General features: G+C 45.2%; 1 protein-coding gene across 4 annotated transcripts in view; it reads left to right on the forward strand.

Annotated features, from left to right (window-relative positions):
* ARHGAP42 (Rho GTPase activating protein 42) overlaps positions 1-26,239 on the forward strand; it is a 254,291-nt gene that overhangs the window by 188,686 nt on the left and 39,366 nt on the right. For all 4 annotated transcript variants that reach the window (XR_008319529.1, XR_008319530.1, XM_053309902.1 and 1 more), the window contains 6 exons: positions 944-1,048; positions 9,627-9,756; positions 16,429-16,529; positions 18,328-18,437; positions 20,446-20,524; positions 22,187-22,226. Coding sequence is in view for 2 of the 4 variants with exons in the window: in XM_053309902.1 (XP_053165877.1) it covers positions 944-1,048; positions 9,627-9,756; positions 16,429-16,529; positions 18,328-18,437; positions 20,446-20,524; positions 22,187-22,226 (565 nt within the window). In the remaining 2 variants the exon portion in view is untranslated. The remainder of the gene's footprint in view (positions 1-943; positions 1,049-9,626; positions 9,757-16,428; positions 16,530-18,327; positions 18,438-20,445; positions 20,525-22,186; positions 22,227-26,239) is intronic.

A 26,239-nucleotide genomic window follows, 5' to 3' on the forward strand; every position in this document is an offset into this window, starting at 1 on the left:
AATCTGCTTTAAAATATATAAAATACAAACATAGAAACTGTACACAGCTAGAAACACACAGAAGCAGCAGTAAAACAATCATGTAAAGGCCTGGATAAAAAGCCAAGATTTAACACGCTGTCTAAAAACTGTGATGGAGTCTGAGGAGCGTATGACCACTGGGAGAGCGTTCCAAAGTCCATTGTGATGGTGATCCATCCTATGGGCAGGGAGTTCTCATTTCTATGTTGTACATCACCTAGGCGGGAGTTCTTGAACATGGGTCTCCAGATGTTGGATTTCAACTCTCATCATCCCTGTGACTGGGTATGAAGGGTTTGTAGTACAATATCTGGGGACCCAAGTTCAGGAACCCCTTCCCTAGGGCATATTAAGCATCTTTTATAAATATTAAATGATGATCGCAATATTTTGAATTTATATACCAATTCCCTTATCTCTCCAGCTCCTGGCCATGTACGTCTGTCTTTCCTACCCGTTTCCTTGTCCAGTTTTCCTTCCCATTTCTGTCTCCCCCCTCCCCACCCCCACCCAGCCATGCCTCTGGTCCACTCCCTCTTCCATTCCCCACTTTGGCCTGTTGCTTCCTTAGGTCACTGCTACCTCCTTTCATAGGTCTCTCGTTTCCTCTGACTCTCTCTGTGACATAGAGAAACTTTACCCATGACTGCGAGAAGGGACTGTGTCTCCTTCTTGCTCAATCCTTCTTGACGTCAGAAGCACTTCCGCACATAACTGCCAAGGCTTTCATTAGCCTCTGATCCCTTAACATACTGCAATAAGCTACAATAGACGTGTTCCCCAATGAAAGTAAATCTTTCCGTCCTTACTATCCTAAGAGGGTATCTTCTGTTTATTCTACTGATGTGTTGTAATGCATACAGTAAGAGTGTCTAATGCTTGGTTTTGAGTCATGTGCTTTGTTTTGTTTTTGTCTTCTCAGCTTCTGGCGTTTCTTCAGGGATTGTTTACTTTTTACCATGAGGGCTATGAGCTGGCCCAGGAGTTTGCACCCTACAAGCAGCAACTGCAGTTCAATTTACAAAACGTAAGGCCAAGCTGTACTTACTACAACCTTCTTAGATCCCTAAGCTTGAGTATAATGAAAGCAAGGCTAGCAGGGCTTTGTTGTGATGCTAAAATCTTTTGAAAACCAATCAAGTAAGCTCCTGCATAAATGCAAGATACCTCAGGTATTGCTTAGGCACATTGAGAGTCATTCCTCCCACTACTCTCTACCACAGAAGGGAGAGAGAGAATCCCCGCTTGGGGAATCCAGCTATTGATTGAATGTCTCTGGGTTTTAAATTAGTACAACCTGCTTTGCCCTCAAGTCAGGAAAATAATCCCATTCAGGATATTCAGTAAGTTAAATGGATTTAAGCATACCCTTAAATGTGTAAATCCTGTTCTGAATGGATCGAGGGGCTCACAACTGTGCTTTGCTTGTAAGTCGGGCTATGTGCAGTATGCACTGAAGGAAAACCAGTCAAAATTCTGTACTCAAGATAGCCAAGAAAAGCTGGATTCTACAACTTGTATATATTTTGCAACTACTGAGTGCTTGCATTTTTTTTTCTTTTTTGTAACATTCTACCATTTCCATTATTTTTGCATTATTTATTCTGGACTTTGAGAAGAGAAAGGAGTGATGCAGGACACTGAAATGCCACTCTGCCATCCTTTTGGGCTTCTGAAATTTCATCAAGCGTTACCCCACCCCACCCCGCCCACCCCCCCCCACACACACACAAGCAATGATATTTTTGCAGTCGTAAGGAGTACTAACTTGCTTTTTAAAAGCAAACAAAGGAAAGCTAAAATTTTCAAGAAGTTGAATTCTGTGACAGGACTGTATTTCTGAGGCTTGCTTTCTTCTATGTTCCTAAGGAATCACAGCAGACACCCAAAGCCCTATTCACACATTATATTCAACACTTGTGCAGTGAGTAAACAGTGTACACAGGTACAGATCTGTATGCAGCTAAAGCCCAATTCAGACATTGTGCTGTATGAGTGTACAGATGTCTATACGCTCGTACTTGTGTTTGTATGAATTATATTCTTATTTATTTATTTAATTTAATTTAATTTAATTTCTATACTGCCCTATATTTATACTAAAAATAATAAATAAATAAGATGGATCCTGTCCCCAAAGGGCTCACAATCTAAAAAGAAACAGATAGACACCACCAACAGTCACTGGAGGTACTGTGCTGATGGTGAACAGGGCCAGTTACTGAATGACTGTACCCGTGTTCATTTTAAAAGCGAATTGGGTTACAGGCCCTTCAAATACATGGTACAGATAGGATGTATAATTCTGTACCTGCTTTCAGTGTAACATGTGAATGATTATCATTATACAGATCTGTACCTGTGTCCTTTGTATACAGGTGTGTAGTTATAATTGAGCAGATAGGTTCAAAGATCCTGAGGGCCCCCCCCCCAGTTACCCCCTTCCTATTTTATTCGTTATTTCCCTTCATTGTTTTATTCATTATTTCCCAGGTGCCGCCTGGGAGAGAGGCAAACATGGGCCCCCTCTCCCCTAACTACACCCCTGATTATATAAGGTCATAAGAGTGTGGAATGCAACATGTGAATGGGCCTTATGTGTACTGCTGTATCTGTGTTCATTATAACCTGTGAATTAATGTAGCTTAACTACAGTAATCCACAGGTTATACTGAGCACAGGTTCAGCAGTACACTTCCTGTCTGTGCCATGCATTTGAGGGGCCTGTACCCAGGTTCACTTTTAAAAGGAGCAGAGGTACAAAAATATGTACGAATGTACAGACATCTGGACACTTGTACAGCACAATGTCTGAATACGGGTTACGGTCTGCATGGAAGGTATTCTGTTCTACGCATTAAAATTGGTTTGTTTGATTATTACCTTTCTTCCATGGAACTCGAGATGGTCGTGCTCTGCTCTCCAGCACTCCTCATACCCAGACAGACCCCCTTAGCCTTCAGCAAGGTGGTTGCATCATGTGCCTTCAGATTTTGCTCTGGGATGGATGCTCCTTCCTATTCAAATCATACCATGTGATGCTGAGGAGTTGATTCAGATGAGGGTTGCAAGACTCTGAGAGCTTGATTTTAGTTGGCCAGCCCCGCAAGTTGGGGGCATTTTATTAAACCTGCTGACCCAGTTAATAAGAATTCTTGTTTCCAAAGGCTGAAGTTGTGCAAGCTGCGTGTACTGTGATCTGCAATAAAAGAAATAGTTGCAATCCCTCTACACCAGGGCTGCACAACTTCAGCCTTCCAGCTGTTGGACCTCAGCTCCCATCACCCCTGGCTATTGGCCACTGTGACTATGGGAGTGGTAGTCCAAAAACAGTTGGAGAGCCCAAGCTGTGGAGCTCTGCTCTGCGGACTGTATGCACAAGTGAGGAGAGACTTGAAACTCCTGTCTCAACAAAGAGAACATAATTCATGTTAATACTCTTCCCACTGACATTCAAAGAGATCATGTATACAAATGGTTTAAGAAAACAGATAAGAAATGTCTGGATTACCTAGTTGATAATTATTTATTTATTATATTTGTGCACCGTCCCAAACTTCCTTCTCTCAGTGGCCTACATCAATGATAGGGGTGCGTGAGTGTGAGTGAGTGAGTGAGTGAGTGTGTGTGTGTGTGTGTGTGTGTGTGTGTGTGTGAGAGAGAGAGAGAGAGAGAGAGAGAGAGAGAGAGAGAGAGAGAGAGCACCTTAAAAAGGGTATATCGGTTTAATAAATAAATTGCATACCTGTAGAAAATCCATACATTTTGATTTTTTATACATGATTGTAGGAACATAGGAATCTGCCTTGTACTGAGTCAGACCATTGGTCCATCTAGTGCAGTATTGTCTGCACAGACTGGCAGCGGCTTCTCCAAGATTGCAAGCAGGAATCTCTCTCAGACCTGTCTTGGAGATGCCAGGGAGGGAACTTGGAACCTTCTGCGTGCAAGCATGCAGATCTTCTTCACAGAGTAGTCCCATCCCCTAAAGGGAATATCTTACAGTGCTCACACACATAGTCTCCCATTCAAATGCTAACCAGGGCAGGCCCTGCTTAGCAATGAGGACAATTCATGCTTGTCACCTAATGGTGCAGTGGGGGAATGACTTGACTAGCAAGCTAGAAGTTGCCGGTTTAAATCCCCACTGATATGTTTCCCAGATCATGGGAAATGCCTATATCAGGCAGCAGCGATATAGGAAGATGCTGAAAGGCATCATCTCATACTGCACGGGAGATGGCAATGGTAAACCCCTCCTGTATTCTACCAAAGACAACTGCAGGGCTCTGTGGTCGCCAGGAGTCGACACCCACTCGACAGCACACTTTACTTTACCACAAGACCACCTCTCTTCCTCTTAATCCTTTTGCAAGAGGGAATTCAATGTTGTCTTTGAATCACCCTATCAAGGAGATCTATTAGAGCTCCTTCATCTTTTATTTGATTGGCTTGGGAGCCATTTTCCTGGGCTTATTTCCTCCCACACTGCTGTTTGAAAGCCTGGTGCTGCCATGTGCACAGCGCCAGTTGCTGGGTCCTTCCTGCCCAACCGCTGTACAGTAAAATAAGACTGTTATTATTTTTCCGTACAATGCAGTGTATTGAGATTTTAACTTCATTTCTCCATAAAAGCACCAGAGGTCACTGTTGCTTTGATGCACAAAAGACTGTGCATAAGAGTACTCGGATGGTGCTCTGTTGCTTGCAGCTGGACTTAAGCTGCTTTTATAGTTATAAATCACACTGTACAAGAAGGTTGTAGGCTACTGGGGGGCCGACAGCTGCTTAGTGATATCATGAGGTTTCCAGCTCAAGAAGTATTGTGTGTACTCACAATATCTGTATTCTTGCAATCTTTAACCATTTCGTTACTAACCAGGAGACCATTCACAACCATTTCAGTTGCGTGGAAGCAAATTAGGAGGAAAACCTGGCTAGAAGTGATTGTGTGGAAGCAAGGTAGGAGGAAAAGCTACCCAGGTTTTCCTCCTACACAAGTGAGAATTGGGAGCACACACAGCTCCCAAACCCAGGTAGAATACAGTTTTTGAATGAAACGTTTGCTCACTCCTAAGCCTACAAAATCCATGAGGCAGTGTGGCCAAGAGCGAAAATGGATATGCCAGAGGCAAAGGTTGTGGACAGCGTCCTCATGTTCCTTCCTGGCTTTCCCTTTGTACAGGGATCACGTGGAGAAGTAGTTTGTGGACTTGCACAGGATGGTCCCATCCCCATTGCAACTTCCATGATTGTGGCAACATTTTGGGGAGGGGAACCTGTAATTTTGCAGTAACAATGCTAGTAAGTTGTTTTGCCCTTGAATACAAATCCCACTTTCTTTGGAGCAAAAGATTGTCCCCAGGATTTTTCTTGCCCATCTCCTGTTTAGATTCTTCACTGTAGGATGAGTGGTGGACTTAATAGATATGGACTGGTCGGAAGTAAGTAAGCGTGTGTGTGTGTGTTTGTGTGTTTGTGTGTGTGTGTGTGTGTGTTCTAACCCTGCATATTGGGTTGTAGCCAAAGAAAGTTAGTCATGACTAAGTCTTTTGAAATGCATGGGACCTGAGTTGGTCATGACTTAATATGTCTCACTGATTTCTGTGGTCCTTAGTCATGTCTAACTTTCTCTGAATACAACCCAGGTTAGAAACCTTTCTGATTTTCTTGTACAAAACTTACACATGTGCAATAAGAACAGAAATCTTTAGCATTGCTTATCTTAGAGGAAGGTTGCCTTTAGAAGATCTGAATGATTTGCAGGGCTGATTCCATAGGAAGCTGCCTTATACAGAGTCAGACCATTGGTCCATCTAGCTCAGTAATTGTCTACACTGACTGGCAGGAGCTCTCTAAGGTTTCAGGCAGGAGTCTCGCCCAGCCTTATCTGGAGATTCTTGGGATTGAACCTGGGACTTTCTGCATGCAAAGCAGACACTCTACCATCACCCCTATCTTCCATTAGTGCTTGGCTTTTAAAAGTTCACTTAACATGGATGTGCTAATACTACTGCCTTAAAGCCGAGCTTGCAGTATGGCAGGATCCCTCTCAAGTCCTTAAGTTTTCAATGAGTGCATTAGTCACTGCTTAGGCTTTCATCATAGACACTAATGGTGCTTTGTCAAAAGCTTTTTGGAAGTCTGTGTCAACCAGATCACCTTTATCTACATGCCTGTTGACATTCTCAAAGAACTCCAAAAGGTTCATGAGGTAAGACTTGCCCTTGCAGAAGCCATGGTGGTTCTCCTTCTGCAAGGCTTTTTTTCCTATATGTTTAACAGTTTTGTCCTTTAGTATGTTTGCCATCAATTTACCCAGCACAGAGATTAAGTTTACCGTTCTGTAGTTTCCTGGATCCCCCCTGGTTCCCTTTTTCAAAATGGGAGTTACATTAGCTGCTTTCTAGTCACTGATTGTAGGGTTACATATTACATATTACATACACTGACAAGTTACATATTTTTCTAGGATATCAGCAATTTCACATTTGAGTTCCTTCAGAACTCTTGAGTGGAAGCCATCTGGGCCTCGTGATCTGTTAATTTTTAGCTTTTTAAGACGGTTTAGAACATCCTCTTTCATCACCTCAAAATGGCCCAGTTCTTCAGCCTCCAAGCCCGAGAAGCTCAGTTCCTGAGCGGGTATATGGTCAGTATCCTCCGCTGTGAAGACAGATGCAAACAACTCATTCAGCTTCACTGCAATTTCCTTCACCTCCTTAGTAATTTCTTTCACACCCTCATCATCTAGGGTCCAACCACCTCCCTGGCAGGTTTTCTACTTCTGATATCTTTAAAGAAGGTTTTGTTATTCCCCTTAACACTTCTAGCTATATGCTCCTCAAACTCTCTCTTTGCATCCCTTATTTTCTCCTGGCATTTCTTTTGCCAGAGTTTATGTTCCTTCCTGTTCTCTCCATTTGTGCAGGACTTCTATTTTCTGAAGGAAGTCTTCTTCCCTTTTATAGCTTCCCTGACTCTACTTGTTAGCCATGCTGGCTTCCTGAACTTGGTGATACCTTTCCTCCTTCTTGCTATACATTCTAACTTTGCTTCTATTATTGTGGTTTTACATCAGTTCCATGCTTTTTGGAGTGATTTGACCCCCCTGACATACTCTATCAACTTCCTTTTTACCAGTCCCCTCATTTTTGAGAAGTTTCCGCTTTGAAAGTCCAATGCATCTGTGTTTGAATTCCTTGGCAATGCTGCACTCACATATACGCTGAATTGGATCCCACAATGGTCACTGTTCCCCAGTGGTTCTACAACTCTGACATCTCGCACCAAGTCCTGGGCACCACTCAGGATTAAGTCCAAGGTTGCCATCTCTCTGGTTGATTTCATAACCAACAGTTCTAAGGCACAGTCATTATGCATATCTGGAAATTTGGCCTCTCTGTCAATACCCACACATGCATTTGCCCAGTCTGTGTGAGGGTAATTGAAGTCATCCATTATTGAAGCTCTTTCTCTCTTTGATGCCTCTTTGATTTGCTTCTCCAACTCTAGGTCACTCTCAGTGTTTTGATCTGGAGGGCAATAACACATCCCTAGTAACACATTTCCTTTCAGTCCTTGTATTCTCATTCATAATGATTCTGTGGAGGACTCCGGTCCTCCTAGGTTTTCCAGCTTGTTGGATTCTATCCCTTCTCTGTGCTACTCCAGTAGTAGTGCTACTCCACCCCCAGTTGGCCCCTTGTCCTTTCTCTAGGATTTGTATCTAGGAATAACAGTGTCCCAGTGGTTCTCACCCTTCCACCAGGTTTGCATTATACCCCATATATTGATGTTTTCATTAGCAACCAAGCACTCCAGCTCACCTATCTTGGCTTGGAGGCTTCTGACATTGGTATGTAAACACCTATACATCAATTCTCTAACCTGGTGTTTGCATGTGCTATCTGCCTTACAATCATTTGACCTTTTTGACCAGCTATCGTGTGTTACTGTCTGCTCTACTGCTGGTGCTACTCTGTCCCCTTCTGGTTTATCTGAAATGTCTGCATCTGCGTACCTTGGGAGATTTTGCTTGCCGAACCAGATACCACCCAGTTCCTTTTGGCAATCCCCCAGACATAATTTTAAAAGCTTCTCTGCAACCCTTTTGATTATAAATTCCAGCAGTCTGGTTCCATCTTGGTTGAAGTGGAACCTGTACCTTTTGACATCAGCGTGATTGTGTGAACCCACACCAAGGAATCTCATATTCGCCTCAGACTATAAACCATCTTGACATAGGTTCACACAACCATTCTAATGCCAGTGACCCACATAAAATGTATGTATGTATGTATTGGTTTATTTCGGCCCAAGGCCAGCATACACATAAAATGTAGATTTGAACGATCATTGAACCAGGGCACTGCCTTGAGAGTCTCACCAGGCAAGATCACTGCAGTTTTAGGCAGCTTTCTTAGACCTTTCTCTTAGGCAAGCTTAGTCTATGTGGTATGGCTTCATACTATCAGTTTGGTATCTGTTTCTCTGTAGATATGTATTAGTTATCACCATTGCTGTTTTTGTTTCTCTTCTGCCCAGTAACAGCCGGTGAGCGCCTCTCCAGGAGGGTGATGATGTCGGGGAAATACAACTTTAAACGGTGGCGGACTCACCCACCGCTGATACCCAGTATCCTTTATGTGGTAGAATCACCCACCCCGTGGAGAGGCTGCCCCACACCCACTGCTCATTCAGTCTCTGTGCATGTGCACGGCAAGTTTGTGCAGTGCTAACCTCTCAAATGGCCTCAGCACATGCATGGAGGCCAATTGAGCAGCGATATGTGCGGAGGCCATTTGAAGGATTAGCAGTGCATGTGCAGAGACCAACTGAATAGGAGTGGGTGGGGCAGCCTCACTACAGGAGGCTGGGATAGGTGACTCCACCACAGAAAGGATACCTGGTATTGGCAATGGGTAAGTTTGCCACCATTTAAAGTGCTATTCTCCACACCTGCCAGAATTCGCCCCTCACTGTCCACTACTATCATGTTTAATTTGATTGATGCATTTACTACTACTACTACTACTACTACTACTACAGATATTTTTATACTGCCCTTCAACCAAAGTTCTCAAAGTGGTTTCCATAGAAAAATAAATATTACCTAATAAGATGGTCTCCTGTCCCCAAAGGGCTCACAGTCTAAAAAGAAACAAGGCAAATACCAACAACAGCCCCTGGAGGGATGCTGTGCTGGGGTTGGATTGGCACAGTTGCTTTCCCCCTGCTAAATATGAGAGAATTGCCACTTTAAAAGGTGTCTCTTTGCTCAGTTGGCAGGGGTTACTCATTTACTCATTTTGAGTATGGCTTTGATTTTTTATCACTGTCTCAGCAATTCTTAGTAAGGCACTATACAAGCTTTATAAGTACAATAAATATTGTGGATACAAATATTGATTAGCTTAGTAGTAAAAGGTGATTTTATGAGAGTTGTCTTTATTATAGCTGCAGTGCTCCCTACTTTTTTGAGAATTTCCTCTGGAGCTCATGAGCGCCCCATAATACAATCCATTGTGGGAGGTCAGCCTCCAAATGGCATGTGGTACAGCATTAACTCATCATTTTGCCTTCTTCTCTGTCTTTCTTATTAGACCCGGAATAATTTTGAAAGCACAAGGCAGGAAGTAGAACGACTCATGCAGCGAATGAAGTCTGCTAGCCAGGATTACAGGCCACCGAGCCAGTGGACAATGGAAGGCTACCTCTACGTACAAGAGAAACGTGAGTAGTAATATGTGCCTATGATTTAAATAGGGCCATACTGAATTTTACATTTAGGTTGATAGCAGATCTTCCATTTCACAGTGAAATGGGCATTGGGAATGTGATGTGATGTGTATTTATGAATATGGTTTGAAAGGGGTGCTGGAATTGTCCTGCTCAGTCTCAAAACCAGCATTAGCTCTGTAATATGTATTTTACAGCCATTGTGGGGATGCTGCCCATAATTATGAAGCGAGGTCATAGTTTAGAGTATCTGCTTTGCATGGGAAGGTATCTGGTTCAGTCCCTGGTATCTCCAGTTAGGGCTGGGAAAGACCTCTGTCTGAAAACTTGGGAGAGCCACTACCTGTGGCTGACCTCCAGTCTAATATTTTGCATGTGCAATGGGGGAGGGGCAATTTTTGCCAGTCTCCCCTTCCCTTTGCAGCTCATTGTGCCTTCTGAAAATATGTCCCTGAGGGTTACAGGACCTTCAGGGACATACTTTTTGGAGGCATGGTGGATCCATGGGGGAAAGGAAGATTGATGAAAATTGCCTCCTTCCCCTGTTGTGCATGTGACACATTTTTCAGTTCACACAGCATTTTTCTGGATGTCGGTCACTGTAGACAATATTGTCCTAGATGGAGCAGTGTTATAATGACTCACTATAAAGCAGCTTCATGTGTTCAGTAGCATCTCAGTGCAAGTCTACCATCTGTCCTCAGTAGTTCTGTTTATGAACATTACAGCGTGATGAGCCATAATCACACTGCAAGCATCCTTGTCAGCAACCACTATTGACTTGAAGTTGGAATAGGAAGACTCCCATAGTTTTGGCATCATCGTGTTATATGTATAAGAACTTGCAAAACACTACACCGTGGGCATGCGAGGAGAACCCGCCCCTAGGAAGTCATTTTTTGTGACCCAATGTTGGCAAAATGTAAATAAGCTCTTAGCTTCTGCCTTCTGCTTCCAAGTCCACGCAAGCAGTCACAGTGTTGCTTGAGATGATAATTGACTTTCCCAGTAGGGTGGCTTGCCATTTGCTCCTATTAAAAACATGTGAGCCCAAAAAGAGTGTTTGTCCCCTCTCAACCTCTCAGGAAGACATACTTGTCTGCTGTAGCAACAGTGGCAGGCTGCTTTTCAGCAGCCTTCATGCCTTTTAATTGACAGATAATAATTTTGAAAAAGCTATCCAAAAAAGCTCTGTTCTGCGGAAATTGCCTTGGGCATTATTAACAAGAGAGTAAGGGTGGAGGGAAATGCCGGGAACATGCAGTGCTTCATTAAATTGTGAAAGGCCAACTTGACATGCTCTCATTGGAGAGGAAAAGATGAGGATAAGGAGGAAAGTGGAAAAGTCATAGCCTCTGTTTCATAGGTGAAGGCACCAGTGGTTTTTTTCACTGTCCTATTGACTTTGTCCACAGTGGATTGTTAAAAATGCTGTCGGAAGAGTAGACAGCATGGTTCATATTTTACCATGAACTAACCTACCTCACAGGGTTGTTGTGAGGAGAAACATAACTTTGTTTCTCTGGGCTCCTTAGAGGAAGAGCGGAATATATATGTAAAAATAAATAATGCTAATATTATAATTTCTTATACAAATCTATGGTGCAGCCACATCTTGAATACTGCGTATAGCTTTGGTCACTATCTTAAGAAGGACATTGTAGAATTGGAAACGGGCGGAAGAGGGCAACCAAGATGATCTGGGGCCTGGAGCACCTTCCCTATGAGGCAAGGCTACAGCATCTGGGGCTTTTTAGTTTGGAAAACAGGCAGCTATGGGGGGACATGACCAGGGTGTATAAAATTATGCTTGGAGTAGAGAGAGTGGGCAGAGAGAAAATTTTCTTCCTCTCTCTCAGCACTAGAACCAGGGGCCACTCCATGAACTCTACGGTTGGGAAATTTAGGACCGACAAGCAGAAGTAGTTTTTCACACAGCGCACAATTAATTTATGGAATTCCTTGCCATGGGATGTGGTGTTGGCCACCAGCTTGGATAGCTTTAAAAGGAACTTAGACAGATTCATGGAGGACAGGTCTACTAGTCTACTAGCAGGGGCGTAGCTAGGGGAGAGAGGGCCTGTATTCATCCCTCTCTCTGGCGGCCCTCCAGAGTGAGGGAGATAATGAAGAAAACAGGGAGGGAGGGAGGGAGGGAGGCTGGAGGGCCCTCAGGAGCTGTGGGCCTGTGTTCTCTGAACCCTTTCGCTCAATTATAGCTACGCCCCTGTCTACTAGTCTGATGGCTCTGGGCCATCTCCAGCCTCAGAGACACAATGCCTCTCAATACCAGTTGCAGGGGAGCAACAGCAGGAGAGAGGGCATGCACATACCTCTTGCCTGTGGGCTCCCCAGAGACATCTGGTGGGCCACTGTGTGTACCAGAATACTGGACTCGATAGACCTACGGCCTGATCCAGCAAGGTTGTTCTTATGTTCTAAATGGTAGAGCATCTGCTTGCATGCAGAAGGTCCCAGGTTTAATCCCTGGCATCTCCAGGTAGAACTAGGAGAGATTCCTGCCTGGAATAGACTCCTGCAGCCTTGGAAAGCTGTTGCCAATCAGTGTGGACAACACTGAGCTAGATGACCCTGTGGTCTGACTCAGGATAAGACAGCTTCTTATGTCCCCACAGTGGCTAACCAGATGCCTCTGGGAAGCCCACAGGAGGGCATGAAGACAATAGCCCTCCCCTGGTATTGCTCTGTCAAGCAACTGGTATTCAGTGGTATATAGCCATTGAATATGGAGGTTCCACATAGCCATTATGACTAATATGGTAGATTTCTATGAATTAACTTAGTCTTTTAAAAAATAAAATGCCTCGCCTCAGGTGACGCAATATCCTGAAATGAGAGTGCAAAAAACTGGTATTGAAATGCACCATGGAAATCATTAGTTTTTTCTCTTGCCAACATCATAACATGAGCAGTTACTCTCAGGCCTAGGACTGTTGGCTTACTTATATTCTGTATACAAAATAAGTGATGATAGGCAGAGGCGTAACTAGGGAAAACGGCGCCCGAGACAAGCACTGAAATGGCGCCCCCGCCCCCCCCAACATACTACATTATACTTAGGTTTTTCCTCACAAGCGCCCGCCGCCAAGCCAGGCCACTGACTGGCCGCCAGGCACCAGCAAAGCAATGGGGGGGCATGGGCGGCGCGTAAGGGACCGCTCGTTGGGGAGGGGGCGCCAACGCGCTCCCTTGACTGCTGCAGCGCTGCTGCACTGAGCAGGAAACATTTGTATTAACAAAAAAAAAAATAAATTTTTTTTTTGTCATGGTGGCGCCCCCCACGTGACCAGAAAAGATGGCGCCCGGGGCACATGCCCCCCTGCCCCCCCCTATAGTTATGCCTCTGATGATAGGTGTATGAGGTGAAAGTATGTAGGTGAAGTATAAGGTGTGATGGAATGGAGTTGGGTTTTATGCACTTATCCTGGCCCCAACCTGCTCCTTTATTTCTCAGTAGCATCACCACCAACCTTTTTCCAGAGGAAACACTTCTCTGTTTAACCACCAAACAGGGATAAGCTGAAAATCTATATTATTAATTCTCCAAGACGGGCCATGCATGGGGACGTGGTAGAAAGGAAGCGATTGGCTGACAGAGTTTGCAAGCAGAAGCACCTGATCGGGCAGTGGGGATTCCATATGCAGATAGGGAGAAGGAGCCTGTGAGAGCAGAAGCACCATGGTGATTGGGAAGTGGGAATTCCATATGCAGATAAGGAGAAGGAGCCTGTGATGGTTAAGGTCAGTTGGAATGCAACTGTTACTGGTCAGAAGATGTTCTTGATTGTAGAGGAGAGGAATCTCTCTATATAAAAGGATAGCAGGCGGGGGTCTGCAAAAAGACGGATCGTGAGGGAGGAAAGAGCCCCTTCAGGAGAAGGAGGATGCCGCTGTGTGAATTAAATAACTCAGGGAGGAAGGGAGGGAGAGAAAAAAAACATGAAGGGAGGGGGAAGAAAGAGTGGAGAAAAGCAAGTGGAGGAGAGAGAAAGAGAAAAAAGGAGGGGGAAGAGAGACAGAAGGAAGGGCAAGGGAGGGGCCTGAGCCTGTCAGCAACTTGAGGGGAATGAGTGGCCATGGCAGCACTAGCAGCAAGGAAGGGCCCAGTCAACCACTGCTGCTGTTTGGGGCTACCGAGGTCATTGTCAGAGGGAGGCAGGCAGGCGAGGGATGGGCCTGGGCCTGTCTTCGGCCTGAGGGGAACAAGCAGCCATGGTGGTGGCAGCAGAGAGGAATGGCCCGGTCAACCACTGCTGCTGCTCCTAGAGGGAGGAGCAGGAGCGGGGCTCTGGCTCAGCTGCAGCCACAGCCAAGAAGGGTGAGGAGGATGGAGGCTAAGGGATGGAGGAGGAGCAGGAGTGCAGCTCAGGTGAGGGTGCGGAGATCTCTCAGGTGAGGGGAGCAATCACGTACTAACGCACAGATGCTTTAGAGCGTGCAAGAGTTCCAGCACTGAAGCGGAGAGAAATAATGGCGGTGGCCAGGATGCAGAGGTGGAGGGCCGGCAGGTGAAGCCCCTCTGGCCAGAAGAGGTGGGTGGACGGGGGGAAAGCCCCGCCGGCAAGGAAGAGGAGGCGGTGGTGGGGAGAAATAATGGCGGCGGCGAGGAGGTGGGCAGATGGCGGGCAAAGTCCTAGGAGCAGGGAGGAGGAGGTGGGAGGTGGTGGTGGGATGGCCTGGCCCTGGCCCGCCCAATGGGGAGAGCTGTGGGGGAGAGACAGAGCTGCGGGGGGAGAGAGCTGCGGGGGGAGAGAGCTGCAGCGGGGAGAATGAGCTGCAAGCGGAGTGAGCAAGCTACAAGGGGTTGAGTGAGCTGCAGGCGGTGAGTGAGCTGCGGCGGGAGAGGGAGCAAGTGAGGTGCGGGGGGAGAGAGAGCGAGCAAGGTGCGGGGAGAGAGGGAGCGAGCGAGCTGTGGGGGGAGATGGAGCGAGCGAGCTGCGGGGGAGAGAGCTACGGTGGGAGAGAGCGAGAGAGCTGCGGAGGGGAGAATGAGCTACGGGGGAGTGAGCGAGGTGTGGGGGGAGAACGAGTGAGGTTAGAGGGGAGACCGAGCGAGCGAGGTGCGGAGGGAGAGCAAGCAAGGTGCGGAGGGAGAGCAAGCAAGGTGAGGGGTAGAGGGAGCGAGCGAGGTGCGGAGGGAGAGCAAGCGAGATGCGGGGGGAGAGCAAGTGAGGTGCGGGTGGAGAGCGAGCAAGCAAGGTGAGGGGGGAGCAAGGGAGGTGCAGGGGGAGAGGGAGCAAGTGAGGTGCAGGGGGGAGAGGGAGAGGGAGGTGCGGGGGAGAGGGAGCGAGTGAGCTGCGGGGGGAGAGAGCTGCAGGGGGAGAGAGCAAAGAAGCTGCGGGGGGCAAGTGAGCTACGGGGGGTTGAGTGAGCTGCGGGGGCGAGCGAGCTGCGGGGGAGAGGGAGCGAGCGAGTTACGGGGAGAGCGAGTGAGTGAGGTACGGGGGAGAGGGAGCGAGGGAGCTGCGGGGGAGAGAGCTGCGGAGGGAAAGAGCGAGAGAGCTGCGGAGGGAGAATGAGCTGCGGGGGGTGAGCGAGCGAGCTGCGGGGGGTGAGCAAGCTATGGGGGGTTGAGAGAGCTGCGGGGGAGAGGGAGATGTGGGGGGAGAGAGAGCTGCAGGGGAGAGCGAGCGAGGGGAAAGGGGAGAGCAAGGTGCAGGGTGAGAGGGAGCGAGCGAGGTACGGGGGAGAGCGAGTGAGTGAGGTACAGGGGAGAGAGAACCAGTGAGCTGCGGCGGGAGAGAGCTGTGCGGGAGGGAATGAGCTGCGGGGGGAGAGGGAGCTGCGGGGGAGAGCAAGTGAGGTGAGGGAGCGAGCGAGGTGCGGGGGAGAGGGAGCGAGCAAGTTGCGGGGCGGAGAGGGAGCGAGCGAGGTGCGGGGAGAGAGGGAGCGAGCAAGATGCGGGGGGAGAGGGAGTGGGAGCGAGCGAGGTGCGGGGGGAGAGGGAGCAAGGTGCAGGGGAGAGGGAGCGAGCAAGCTGCGGGGGGAGAGGGAGCGAGTGAGCTCCAGGGGGAGAGGGAGCGAGCGAGCTGCGGTGGGGGGGATGCCACAGGCTCAGTGCACAACTGCACAGATGCTCTGTGTGGGGTCAGCTAATGTGTTTTAAAAGTCTCAATACCTCTTAAAGTAGCGTGTGGACTAGAGGTGGCAGTTAAAAATCTTCCTCTTCATCAAAAGGTTGGTCCTGCACTTCCTTCCTTCCTTCCTTCATTCATTCATTCATCTATCATATTTCTATTCCACCTGATATGTACATCTCTAGGCAGTATACAAAATTTAAAATATTTAAAAGTTACAAATTAAAATACATAAAAAGACAATAGAATAAAATAGATATTAAAACAAGTTTTAGAATTATTAAAATTAATTCTAATTAAAAGCCTGCAATAACAGGAGAGTCTTGATGGTCTTCTTGAAAACACACAGAGAAGATGATGCTCTTATTTCAGTAGGGAGCATATTCCGAAGCCCTGGAGCAGCCACAGAGAAAGCCCAGTCATAGGTTGCCACCAAACGAGCCAGTGGCATCCGTAACCATGGAAGTCAACTGAGCAGCAGGGAGGGACAGCCTGCCCACAAGATGCCAGGTCAAGCGCTACTAACAGAGTGAGCATGTGTGTGTTTTTTAATTGTTTTTCTTTTTAGGACCCCTAGGCTTCACCTGGATAAAATATTACTGTACTTATGACAAAGGGACAAAAGCATTCACCATGAGTATTTCTGAAGCAAAATCTGGGGGTAAAGTAGTAAGTATTATTCCACCCTGTCTTCTCAGTTGGAAAAAGGCAATGTGGTTTTTCATCTGTACATTTTGAATCGGGAAATGTTTCCCACCCAGAAAAATAGTTGTTATAAAGAGTGTTCAGATGTAGCAGATTGTAACATGCAATCTGCTATTGTTGGTCAAGGAGAACACCTTACCACCTTCTGTGACCTGCCATCCTTTTCTTTTGGTTAGAATTTTTTTCCCAGCTTTTCTCTCAGAAATGTTCATACCTTGCTAAATAGGTATAAACTTTTCAACATTTGGTCTGGAATGTTTGACTGAACTTCTTCTCTGTCCTTTCTTCATTACCGGAGCCTTTTCTCAAATCTTTTTTTCTCCCCTGTGAGTTTGTACCATTGCATCTACACAGTCATGATGGGAGCTGTAGTCTGGCAACAGCTGGAGAGCTGAAGTTGTTCAGCCACGGGCATCCAGAGCAGGCGGGGGGGAAGGGAACAGTCCCCCCCCCCCAGATTGAGCCAGTTCCCGTTAAATTCAGTGGGGCATAATCCCAGAGATGAGAGTATTGGATTGCTGGCTTCTCTCCACTCCTGGAAAATGTCCTGTGGACGCCCATGTATCCAGCCCTGTTTTCGAGAGAGAAACCCCAAACCTACCCTTCTGGAAAGAAGTAACATATGAACAAGAAATGCCCCAGGTTCACCATCTGGGGATGCTCATTGATCCAGCACTGTCACTAGAGTCTCAAGTGGCCTCTGTGGCTCAGAGTGCCTTTTATCAGCTTTGGCTGATATGCCAGCTGAGACTTTATCTGGATGGAGATAGCTTGGCCAGTTACCCATGCTCTGGTAACCTCCTGCCTGGATTTCTGCAATGTAGTGTTTTGAAAGCAGTCCGGAAACTTCAGTTTGTCCAAAATAGGGCCACAAGATTATTAACTGGGGCTGGGCATTTTAATCATATCATGCCAATGCTTCATCAGCTACATTGCTTCCTAGTCCATTTCTGTGTCCAGTTCAAAGTGCTCATTTTTACCTTTAAAGCCCTAAGTGGCTTGGACCTGGTTATTTAAGAGAATACCTTGCCCCATATGTTCCAACTCAGTCCTTAAGATCTTCTTTGGAGGCCATGCTCCGAGTGCCCTTCCCAAATGAGGTGAGATGGGTGGCTACTACGGAAAGGGCCTTTTTGGTGGTGGCACCCTGTCCTTGGAATAGCGCCCCCAGTGAAGCTCACCTAATGTTGCCACTTTGTTCTTTCAGACTCCAGGTGAATACCTTTCTGTTCACTCAGGCTATTTAAAAATTGATATAACTTTTTAAAAAAAGTTTTACGTTGTATTTTGTATTATGTGTTGTAATTTGTCTTGTTTTATGTTTTTATTGGATGTTTTATAGTGTGTTGCTGTGAGCTGCCCAGAGAATAATTTGTTATGGGACAACTAACAAATAAAGTTGTATTATTATTGTTATTGTTATTATTTTATTATCAACAAGAACTGTGCAAAATACTCAGAACAGGAAAATGAGAGGAACTAACTGAAATGAGTGCTAACTGGATGCAGCTTTAAATACTTCCCATGGCTGCTTAATGGCTGGTTGCCTTTACAGATGTTTTGAGTTGGCAAAAGAGGCAAAGGATTGGCTCTTCCCCACTTTCTCTGCTGGCCGAATAACATGGTGTAGCTTGGACAAGTTTGTATGTAATAGGGCAAGACAGGGAATCTGTGGTTTGTACAGTTTTTATATACACATGCACCATTTACTAAGAATTTGACGGTTCTGTTTTCCAATTCCCCATTTGTGATGCTTTTGTAGAATGGTCTTGTCCCAAGCACACCAGAAGTGTTCAAGTTGAAATCCTGCATCCGGAGAAAAACGGATTCAATCGACAAGCGCTTCTGTTTCGATATTGAAGTAGTTGAGAGGTTTGAGATTTTATAAATGGCCTATAAATGTATAAGTTCCTTTATAACGTGGCTTCCTTCAAAAAACGTCTCAAGGCACACCTTTTTCTTCAGACTTTCAGTTAAATTGTTCAATATAGTATATTGTTTTAAACATGACTGTTTTTATTTGTTTTGTCGGTTGTTTTTAGATTTTTAAAAATATATATATATAAACCACCTAGAGAGGTTTTATTAGATGGTTATAAACCTAATAAATAAAGTAAGTATATCTGTATGTTCATGTGTGTGTATCATATAAGACATGCTAATAAGAGCAGAAATATAGAGGTCATTCACACAATCAAAAACTGTGTTCTATCCAGGTTTGGGAGCTCTGTGTGCTCCCAATTTTCGGTTGTGTGGAAGCAAGGTAGGAGGAAAACCTGGGTAGCTTTTCCTCCTACTTTGCTTCCACAAAATCACTTCTACCCAGGTTTTCCTCCTAATTTGCTTCCACACAACCAAAACTGGGAGCACACACAGCTCCCAAACCCGGGTAAAACACAGTTTTTGATTGAGTGAATGAACTCAGAGTGTTGTGTTTAGGAATGATATTGCATGTTTCACTTTTTCGTGCAGAATTGCTTTAATCCAGCTGTAGTTATTGCAAAATATTCCCATGGACGTAGAAACCCATGGAAGGCTTTAAAAGGTTGTATCCAAAATTATCTTAAGGCCTCTTAACTGGCAACCCAAAAGATGCTTCCCTGAGGCCCAGCCCATACTCTAGCCTCTGTGTTAAAAGGAACTTAATTTAAATTAAGTTTCCCTCCGTGCTGCTCCTTGCCTCACGGGATTGCATGGAGCAGGGCTTCCCATGTGCGCACATAGGAGGCGCACTAAAGACAGACAGTTTGGTCGTCTGGGGGGAAGGTAGGTTAGGAGTAGGCTTCCCCCCACACCCTCCCAGCCTGCCCCTAGTGATTGTGAGAATCGCCTTCCTGAGTCGATCCATTGGTCCATCTAGTTCATTATTCCTACTCTGAATGGCAGCAACTCTTCATGGTTTCAAGCATGATTCTTACCCAGCCCTTTCTGGAGATGCCTGGGATTGAACCTGGGACCTGCATGCAAAGAAGATACTCCACCACTGAGCTATGGCTCCATCGCAATACTCGGATGTAGTCTCCCTTAAGCTCTAGTACCCCATCCCCATCTTTTACTATTAAATGCATGGTCTGAATAAGACTAACCTGTTTTCATTTTAATGAAATAACACTTTTTTTAGTCTTCTTGAAGATGTGATGGCAGAACTTGTTAACGTGATCCTTTGTGCCAAATTGCCCACCATGGCCTTGAAATGTTTTGTCTCGTTTTAAAGAGAGGAGGACTGAAAGTCATGTGGATTTTTCATATATGAGATGTTTTTTGTTGAATTTAACCCTAGAATATTTTGGTTTCCTTGAGAGAGCCTCATTGACATGGTACAGTGTGACCACAATTTGATTCTAAGAGGTTCTACACACCATACAGGTGTACAGCCTAACTCTCCTCGTGAGTTGCAGCGGAGCCATCCCGTGGCGACTCACGATTGGTGGAACAGGGCTAGCGGAACACTTGCTCCGTTAACCTCGTTTAAGGGGAGGGGTGCTTTGGAAGGCTAGCAGCTGGGAGTCATGTGGCTCCCACTGCTGCACACGACTTCCTGCAACCGGGCTGGGCTCCCCAAGCCCAGTTTTCGGAGGTCGTGAGAATAGCCTCTAAGTCTCCATTAGAATCTTAGTTTGTTGTTTGATTTTATTCTGCCAGTTCATTTAGTTCAGTCAGCTTTTGGTCCCAAAGAACTCCACTTGTGAGACTCTTATAATGAGAAAAAATGTTTTATATAGACCACAAGCATTCGCCTGATAAGAACTTTATCAGAAATACTTCAGTTCAGCTCTAGTACTTTACACCTTCACATTTTCCCTGTTTTGTATTTTCATTTTCAAATGTCTCAAATTTGTGAAAAGAAAAGAAAGAATGGGTTGTTTCTTTGTCTTAATAGACCTGGGATCATTACCCTGCAGGCCTTTTCTGAGTCCAACAGGAAGCTCTGGCTGGAAGCTATGGATGGGAAAGAACCAGTAAGGAAATTATTGTATAATAGTTACTTACTTTTCAAGCAGAGAGATTTTCAAGATGGCTATACAGTTGTATAAAATAGTTGATGCATTTAAAAGAAAATTGATAGCAAGTAGGGAATCACTCATAGGACAAGAGCCGAAGTACGGTGTGCAGGACCCTGGGGGCTTCCTCCCCCAACCCTCCCATTTCCATTCCCTGAGAAGCTGCTCCTGACAGTTATCCAAGTAGCATGTGATCTAGAGGAAGCGGTTGCAATGAGAGGGAAAGTAGCATGCACAGTAGCATGCACAGAAGCACTTCCTTCAAAGATGATAACTTGTGTACCATTTAAAATTTGTTTTTCTGCCCCTTCTGATATATCACATGCATGGCCAGCTTGAGGCTCCCAGATGTCACTGAATTACAACTCCCATCATCCCCAGCCACACTCAGTTGTAGCTGGAGATGATTGAAGTGCAACTCTGAATTGAAGTGCAACTCTAAGTACCAGTTGCAGGGGAACAAAAGCAGGAGAGAGGGTGTGCCCTCAGCTCTTGCCTGTGGGTTTCCCAGAGGCACCTGGTGGGCCACTGTGTGAAACAGGATGCTGGACTAGATAGGCCTTGGGCCTGAACCAGCAGGGCTGTTCTTATATTCTTAAATGGCAGTTCAACAATACCTGGAGAGCAGTGTTCCCTCTAACAGATGTTGTTGACTACAACTCCCAGAATCCCCAGCTGCAGTGACTTTGGCTTGGGAATTATGGGAATTGTAGTCAACAGCATCTGGGAATCCCTGTTAGAGGGAACCCCAGATTAGCCATCTCTGTGATATATGGAAGGGGGTTTAATTTTAAATTCTTATTTCTTACCATCAAAATCCAGAGCAGCAGCATATAGGCCCTCCTATCAGCAGTGTTTACCCCCGCGCTAGTCTCCCAAGTGCAGGCGGTTTTGCGCAAGAGTGAAAATACTTTTTGCATCTCTTGAGCCTCAGCAATGTGCTTCCACTCTTGCTGAGTACTTTCAGAGTGTGCGCGAGCTCAGAAATGTATTTGCACTCTTTCAGGGGTCCGCACACACTGAGCAAGCAGAATGGGGGTGCTGCTGTTAGGAGCGCCTGAGCATCATTGCTCTGGATGTCAGCCAGCATACAGTTTGGGCATCCATTTCCAAAAAGGATATCACAAGGCTGAACAGGCTTAGTTAAAACGGTTAATGGATTGGAGTCCTTACTTCCTTCAGCAAGTTAATCAATTTGGGTCTTTAGATTTAAAAACAGAAAAAAATAGATTGAGAACATGACAGAGATTAATAAAATTGGAACAGTGTGCAATGAGAAGAGAGAAATATTTATGTCCTCCTAATGTTAGAACTTGGGGTCACCAAATGAAACTGGCTGTAGATTCAGAACTCGCCCAATATAAAGAGAGCTGTTTCTTGCAACACATAATTAACTTGTGGAATTTGCTACCTGCAGGATGCGGTGATATCCACTTTCCTAGATGGGTATTAAGAAGGATTAGATCAGTGCATGCAAGATTGTTTAAGAGGACAGATATATCTCACACATGGAGTTATTGGGAGGATAAAATGGAATGACCTTACCCAGAAATACTTGGAAGTTCAGAAAGCAAAGTGATAAGTAATATGAGTGTAATATGATTTATGTTGCCTTTTTAGATTTACACGTTGCCAGCCATTATTAGCAAGAAAGAAGAAAGTAAGTTTTAATTTTAACAGTATTACATTATTAAATATATCTGGATTGTGGGGGGAAATGTTCTTTATACAGACATGTTACTTTATCAGTGTCGGCTGTGTGTGGCCATTCCTCTCCTCCAACAATCACTTTGCATAACATCTGTTCAAATCAGAAATGTAATATGTATGGTAAATACTTCATTTGTGCTGTACTAGGCCTGTGCAAGTTGTTAAAGTTGGGATAGAATGTCAGAAATCCCAACCCACCCACCCCCACTAGGAGGTAGCAGAACGTGGGGCAAATCCCCTTGGTAGTGCGGTGGCGGGGGGCCTCTTTAATTGCCAAAACTCTTCTGCCACCCAGCCGCCCCTGTGCCGGCTATGGGTCAGCAATTAAAGAGCCACCACCATACTGCCAGGGGAAATTGCCCTGCGTTCTGCTACCTCCTCATGGTGTGGGCCGGTATTTCCAACATCCTTTCACGACTTTACCAGCTTGCAACAATGATATTCTGTATAACTCAAGTGTATGCATAGAAGGATAGTGTTTAATATATAAATTGATTAGATTAGTGAATCTAAAAATATTTGGCACAAAAGGTCCCTACACTCAGGTAACAGATTATATTGTGGGGTTTTGTTTTGTTTTTGTTTTTTTAAGTATCCATTTTTAATACAAGAATTTACAAAAACCATGGACTGACATCCCGATTAACTTGTGCACACTGAGAAATGTTTCATAAGCACAACAGAGGAAGGGCGATTTTTGCCAATCCCCCCTACTTCCCTCTGCAACCCTTTGTGCCTCCTGAAAATATTCACTGAAGGTCCCAGGACCCTCAAGGACATATTTCCGGGAAGCAAACAGGACTGTAGAGGAAAGGGGAGAGTGATGAATATTGCCTCTCCCATTTCACATGCAGAAGTTTTTCTTCATGTAACATTAGTCTGGATTTCAGACATGAGTGGCAGGTACCATTTTGAAAGATGCTTTCCCTCGTGTGTGAAAGACGAAAAGATGCTGCTTCAAAGACTGTGACAAATTCATAGTACAGAAACAAAAGAAGAATGAAATTTTCTTTAAAAACTATCCAACTGGTAAAGCCTCATACAATTACTAGATGAAGATTTCTCTTATCAGGTGAAAACCTTATCCATATATACAGTATCTGCCACCGTTTTGTCTGATAACCTCAAACAATAATGTTCCTGCTCTACTAAACTGTGTGTATGGCTAATTTTTTTAATTAAAATGTCCATATAAATGCCACTCGGTGTATATACTAACCTAATTTTGACAGTAGACTGTGTCCACAGTTGTCCCTGTGTGTGTATGTGTTTGCACACTGAGATAGACTGGATCGTATTGTTGTGAGTGAGTGGCAAACAGGACGGTGATGTTCTTTTCCTATCTCTGTGTGTAAAATTATCTCTCAAATTCCAATCTAAAACTGCTGGGAAAGCCTGCTACCTCATGACAAATTATTGCAATCATGACAAGAACGTTGCTTTGACATTTTGTTCTTAATTTACCCAATTAGCAAAATGAGCTCTGGAGATATTTTTAAAAACTATGAAGAATACCTAAATGAAATAAAAGCACTAATTAAAGACTATAACAAACTCTCTTTTCCTGCTTTCAAGGGTTGTTAGCGGTTTTGGTAATAACCTATGTTGCTTCTCCCCTGTGAATGCACAAGGATGTCATGTGCAGTTTAGCCTGACATTTTGACTTTTTGAAGTAGCTCATTATGATGTAATTCTCGGCTCTCAACATTTTCATCTGAATGGCTGGTGTTAAGTGCTCTATCTTAGAATCCAGGCAAAAATGATTTTATCACATTATGCCAGAGTTTATTAAACTTTTGTGCCCGGATGTTGATGGCCTTCAGCCATTGTTACTGGGGATGGTAGGAACTCCAGGAAAGAGATCTTGGGGTTGTGTTGAATAGCTCATTGAAAATGTCAACTCAGTGTGCAGAAGTTGTGAATAAGGCAGATTCCATGTTTGGAATCATTTGGAAGGGAACTGAAAATAAAAATGCTAATATCATTATGCCTGTATATAAATCCATGGTATAGCCACATTTGGAGTACTATGTACAGTTCTGGTCACCATACCTCAAAAAGGACATAGAACTGGAAAAGGTGCAGAAGAGGGCAACCAAGATGATCAGTGGCATGGAGCACCTTCCTCATGAGGCAAGACTACAGCACCTGGGGCTTTTTAGTTTAGAAAAAAGATAACTAAGGGGAGACATGATAGAGGTCTATAAAATTATGCATGGTATGGAGAGAGTGGACAGAGAGAAGTCCCCCCCCCCATAACACTAGTAGAACAAGGGGTTGTCCCATGAAACTGATTGCTAGGAAATTTAGGACTGACAAAATTAAGTACTTGTTCACACAACACATAATTAACCTATGGAATTCTCTGCCACAAAATGTGGTGACAGTCAACAGCCTGGGTGGTTTTAAAAGGGGCTTAGATAAATTCATAGAGGACAAGTCTATCAATGGCTACTAATCTTAGGGCTATAGTCCACCTCCAGCCTAAGAGGCAGTAGGGGTGTGCAAGTTCTGGAGTCCCCCCTGGTCCAGCACGGGGGGACTGTTACTTTAAGCAGGGGGGTGGTACTTACCCCCCCCGCCGCTTTTCCCCCTCTGGCGCGGGTTCTTTGAAAAATCTTCTTGGGGTGGCAGAGTTCCTCCCTGCCGCCCCTGGCCCCGTCGTTGTTTCTAAAGAGTTAAAGAGACGAGCACTAGCGGCGCGCATGCGCCCTGCGCGGCACGCGCACTCGTCTCTGACGCTGCCGCGCACGCACCGCATACGTCACGTGTGACGTATGTGGCGTGCGTGTGGCAGCGTCAGAGACGAGCTTGCGCGCCGCGCAGGGCACATGCACGCCGCTAGCGCTCGTCTCTTTAACCCTTTAGAAACAACGACGGGGCCAGGGGCGGCAGGGAGGAACTCTGCCACCCCAAGAAGATTTTTCAAAGAACCCGCGCCAGAGGGGGAAAAGCGGCGGGGGGGGGTAAGTACCACACCCCCCCCCCCCCGCTTAAAGTAACAGTCCCCCCACCCTCCCGAACCTCCGGACCTCCGAACTGGTCCGGTGGTCTTTGGAATTATGCCCGGACTGAACCGTGCACACTCCTAAGAGGCAAGATGCCTCTAAATACCAGTTGCAGGAGAGCAAGAGAGAGGGCATGGCCTCAGCTTATGCCTGTTGGCTTCCCAGAGGCATCTGGTGGCCACTGGATCGGCCTTGGGCCTGATCCAGCAGGAGTGTTCTTAGGTAATCTATTAACATCTGGGGACCCAAATTTAAGAACCCCTAGGCTATGGCATTTGTTTTCTTTATTTGATCATCATCTCTCTAGCAATAGATTTTATTCCTGCGGGTGTGTATATTTCTAATGATCCTTAATAGAACCGTGTGCCTCTTGAACAAAATGTATGGATAGCTGCATGGTAGTAAGGTCTGCTTCCCACCTTCTGTGGCAGTTGGGGTCACCAAAAGTTGTAGCTATACATGTCAGCCATGTGGCTTTTCCAGAAAAGCTTGAATTCGAAACTTTGCAGTGCCCCAAATAAACTGGGAACTTGTTTAGTATGCTTAAGGTTTTAAATAAACAGAACTTTAAAAGTATGTCATGTTAATGACATACAACTGTTCTTACATGTCTTCAATGTCTTACAACTTTTAAAAGGGCAGTCAAGACACATTTGTTCACCAAGGCTTTTAACTAGATACTGTTTTAATTGTGTTTTAATAGTTTTAACTTTTTAATTTTAATTGTTGAAATGTTTTAATCTTTTATTGGCTGTTTTTATTGTTTTGTAAACCACCCAGAGAACTTGCATTTTGGGCGGTTTAGAAATGTAATACATACAAACATACATAAATGTTGATTGCATGTCCAATAAAATAACTCAACAGATTTTTTTAAGAGCCAAAAGTTATTTGAATGGAATTATCTGATGGGGGGAGTGAGAAATCAACAATGTGCATTTTAAGTTATTTTTGA

Source organism: Hemicordylus capensis, chromosome 3 (assembly GCF_027244095.1).
Source record: "Hemicordylus capensis ecotype Gifberg chromosome 3, rHemCap1.1.pri, whole genome shotgun sequence".
NCBI lineage: Eukaryota > Metazoa > Chordata > Lepidosauria > Squamata > Cordylidae > Hemicordylus > Hemicordylus capensis.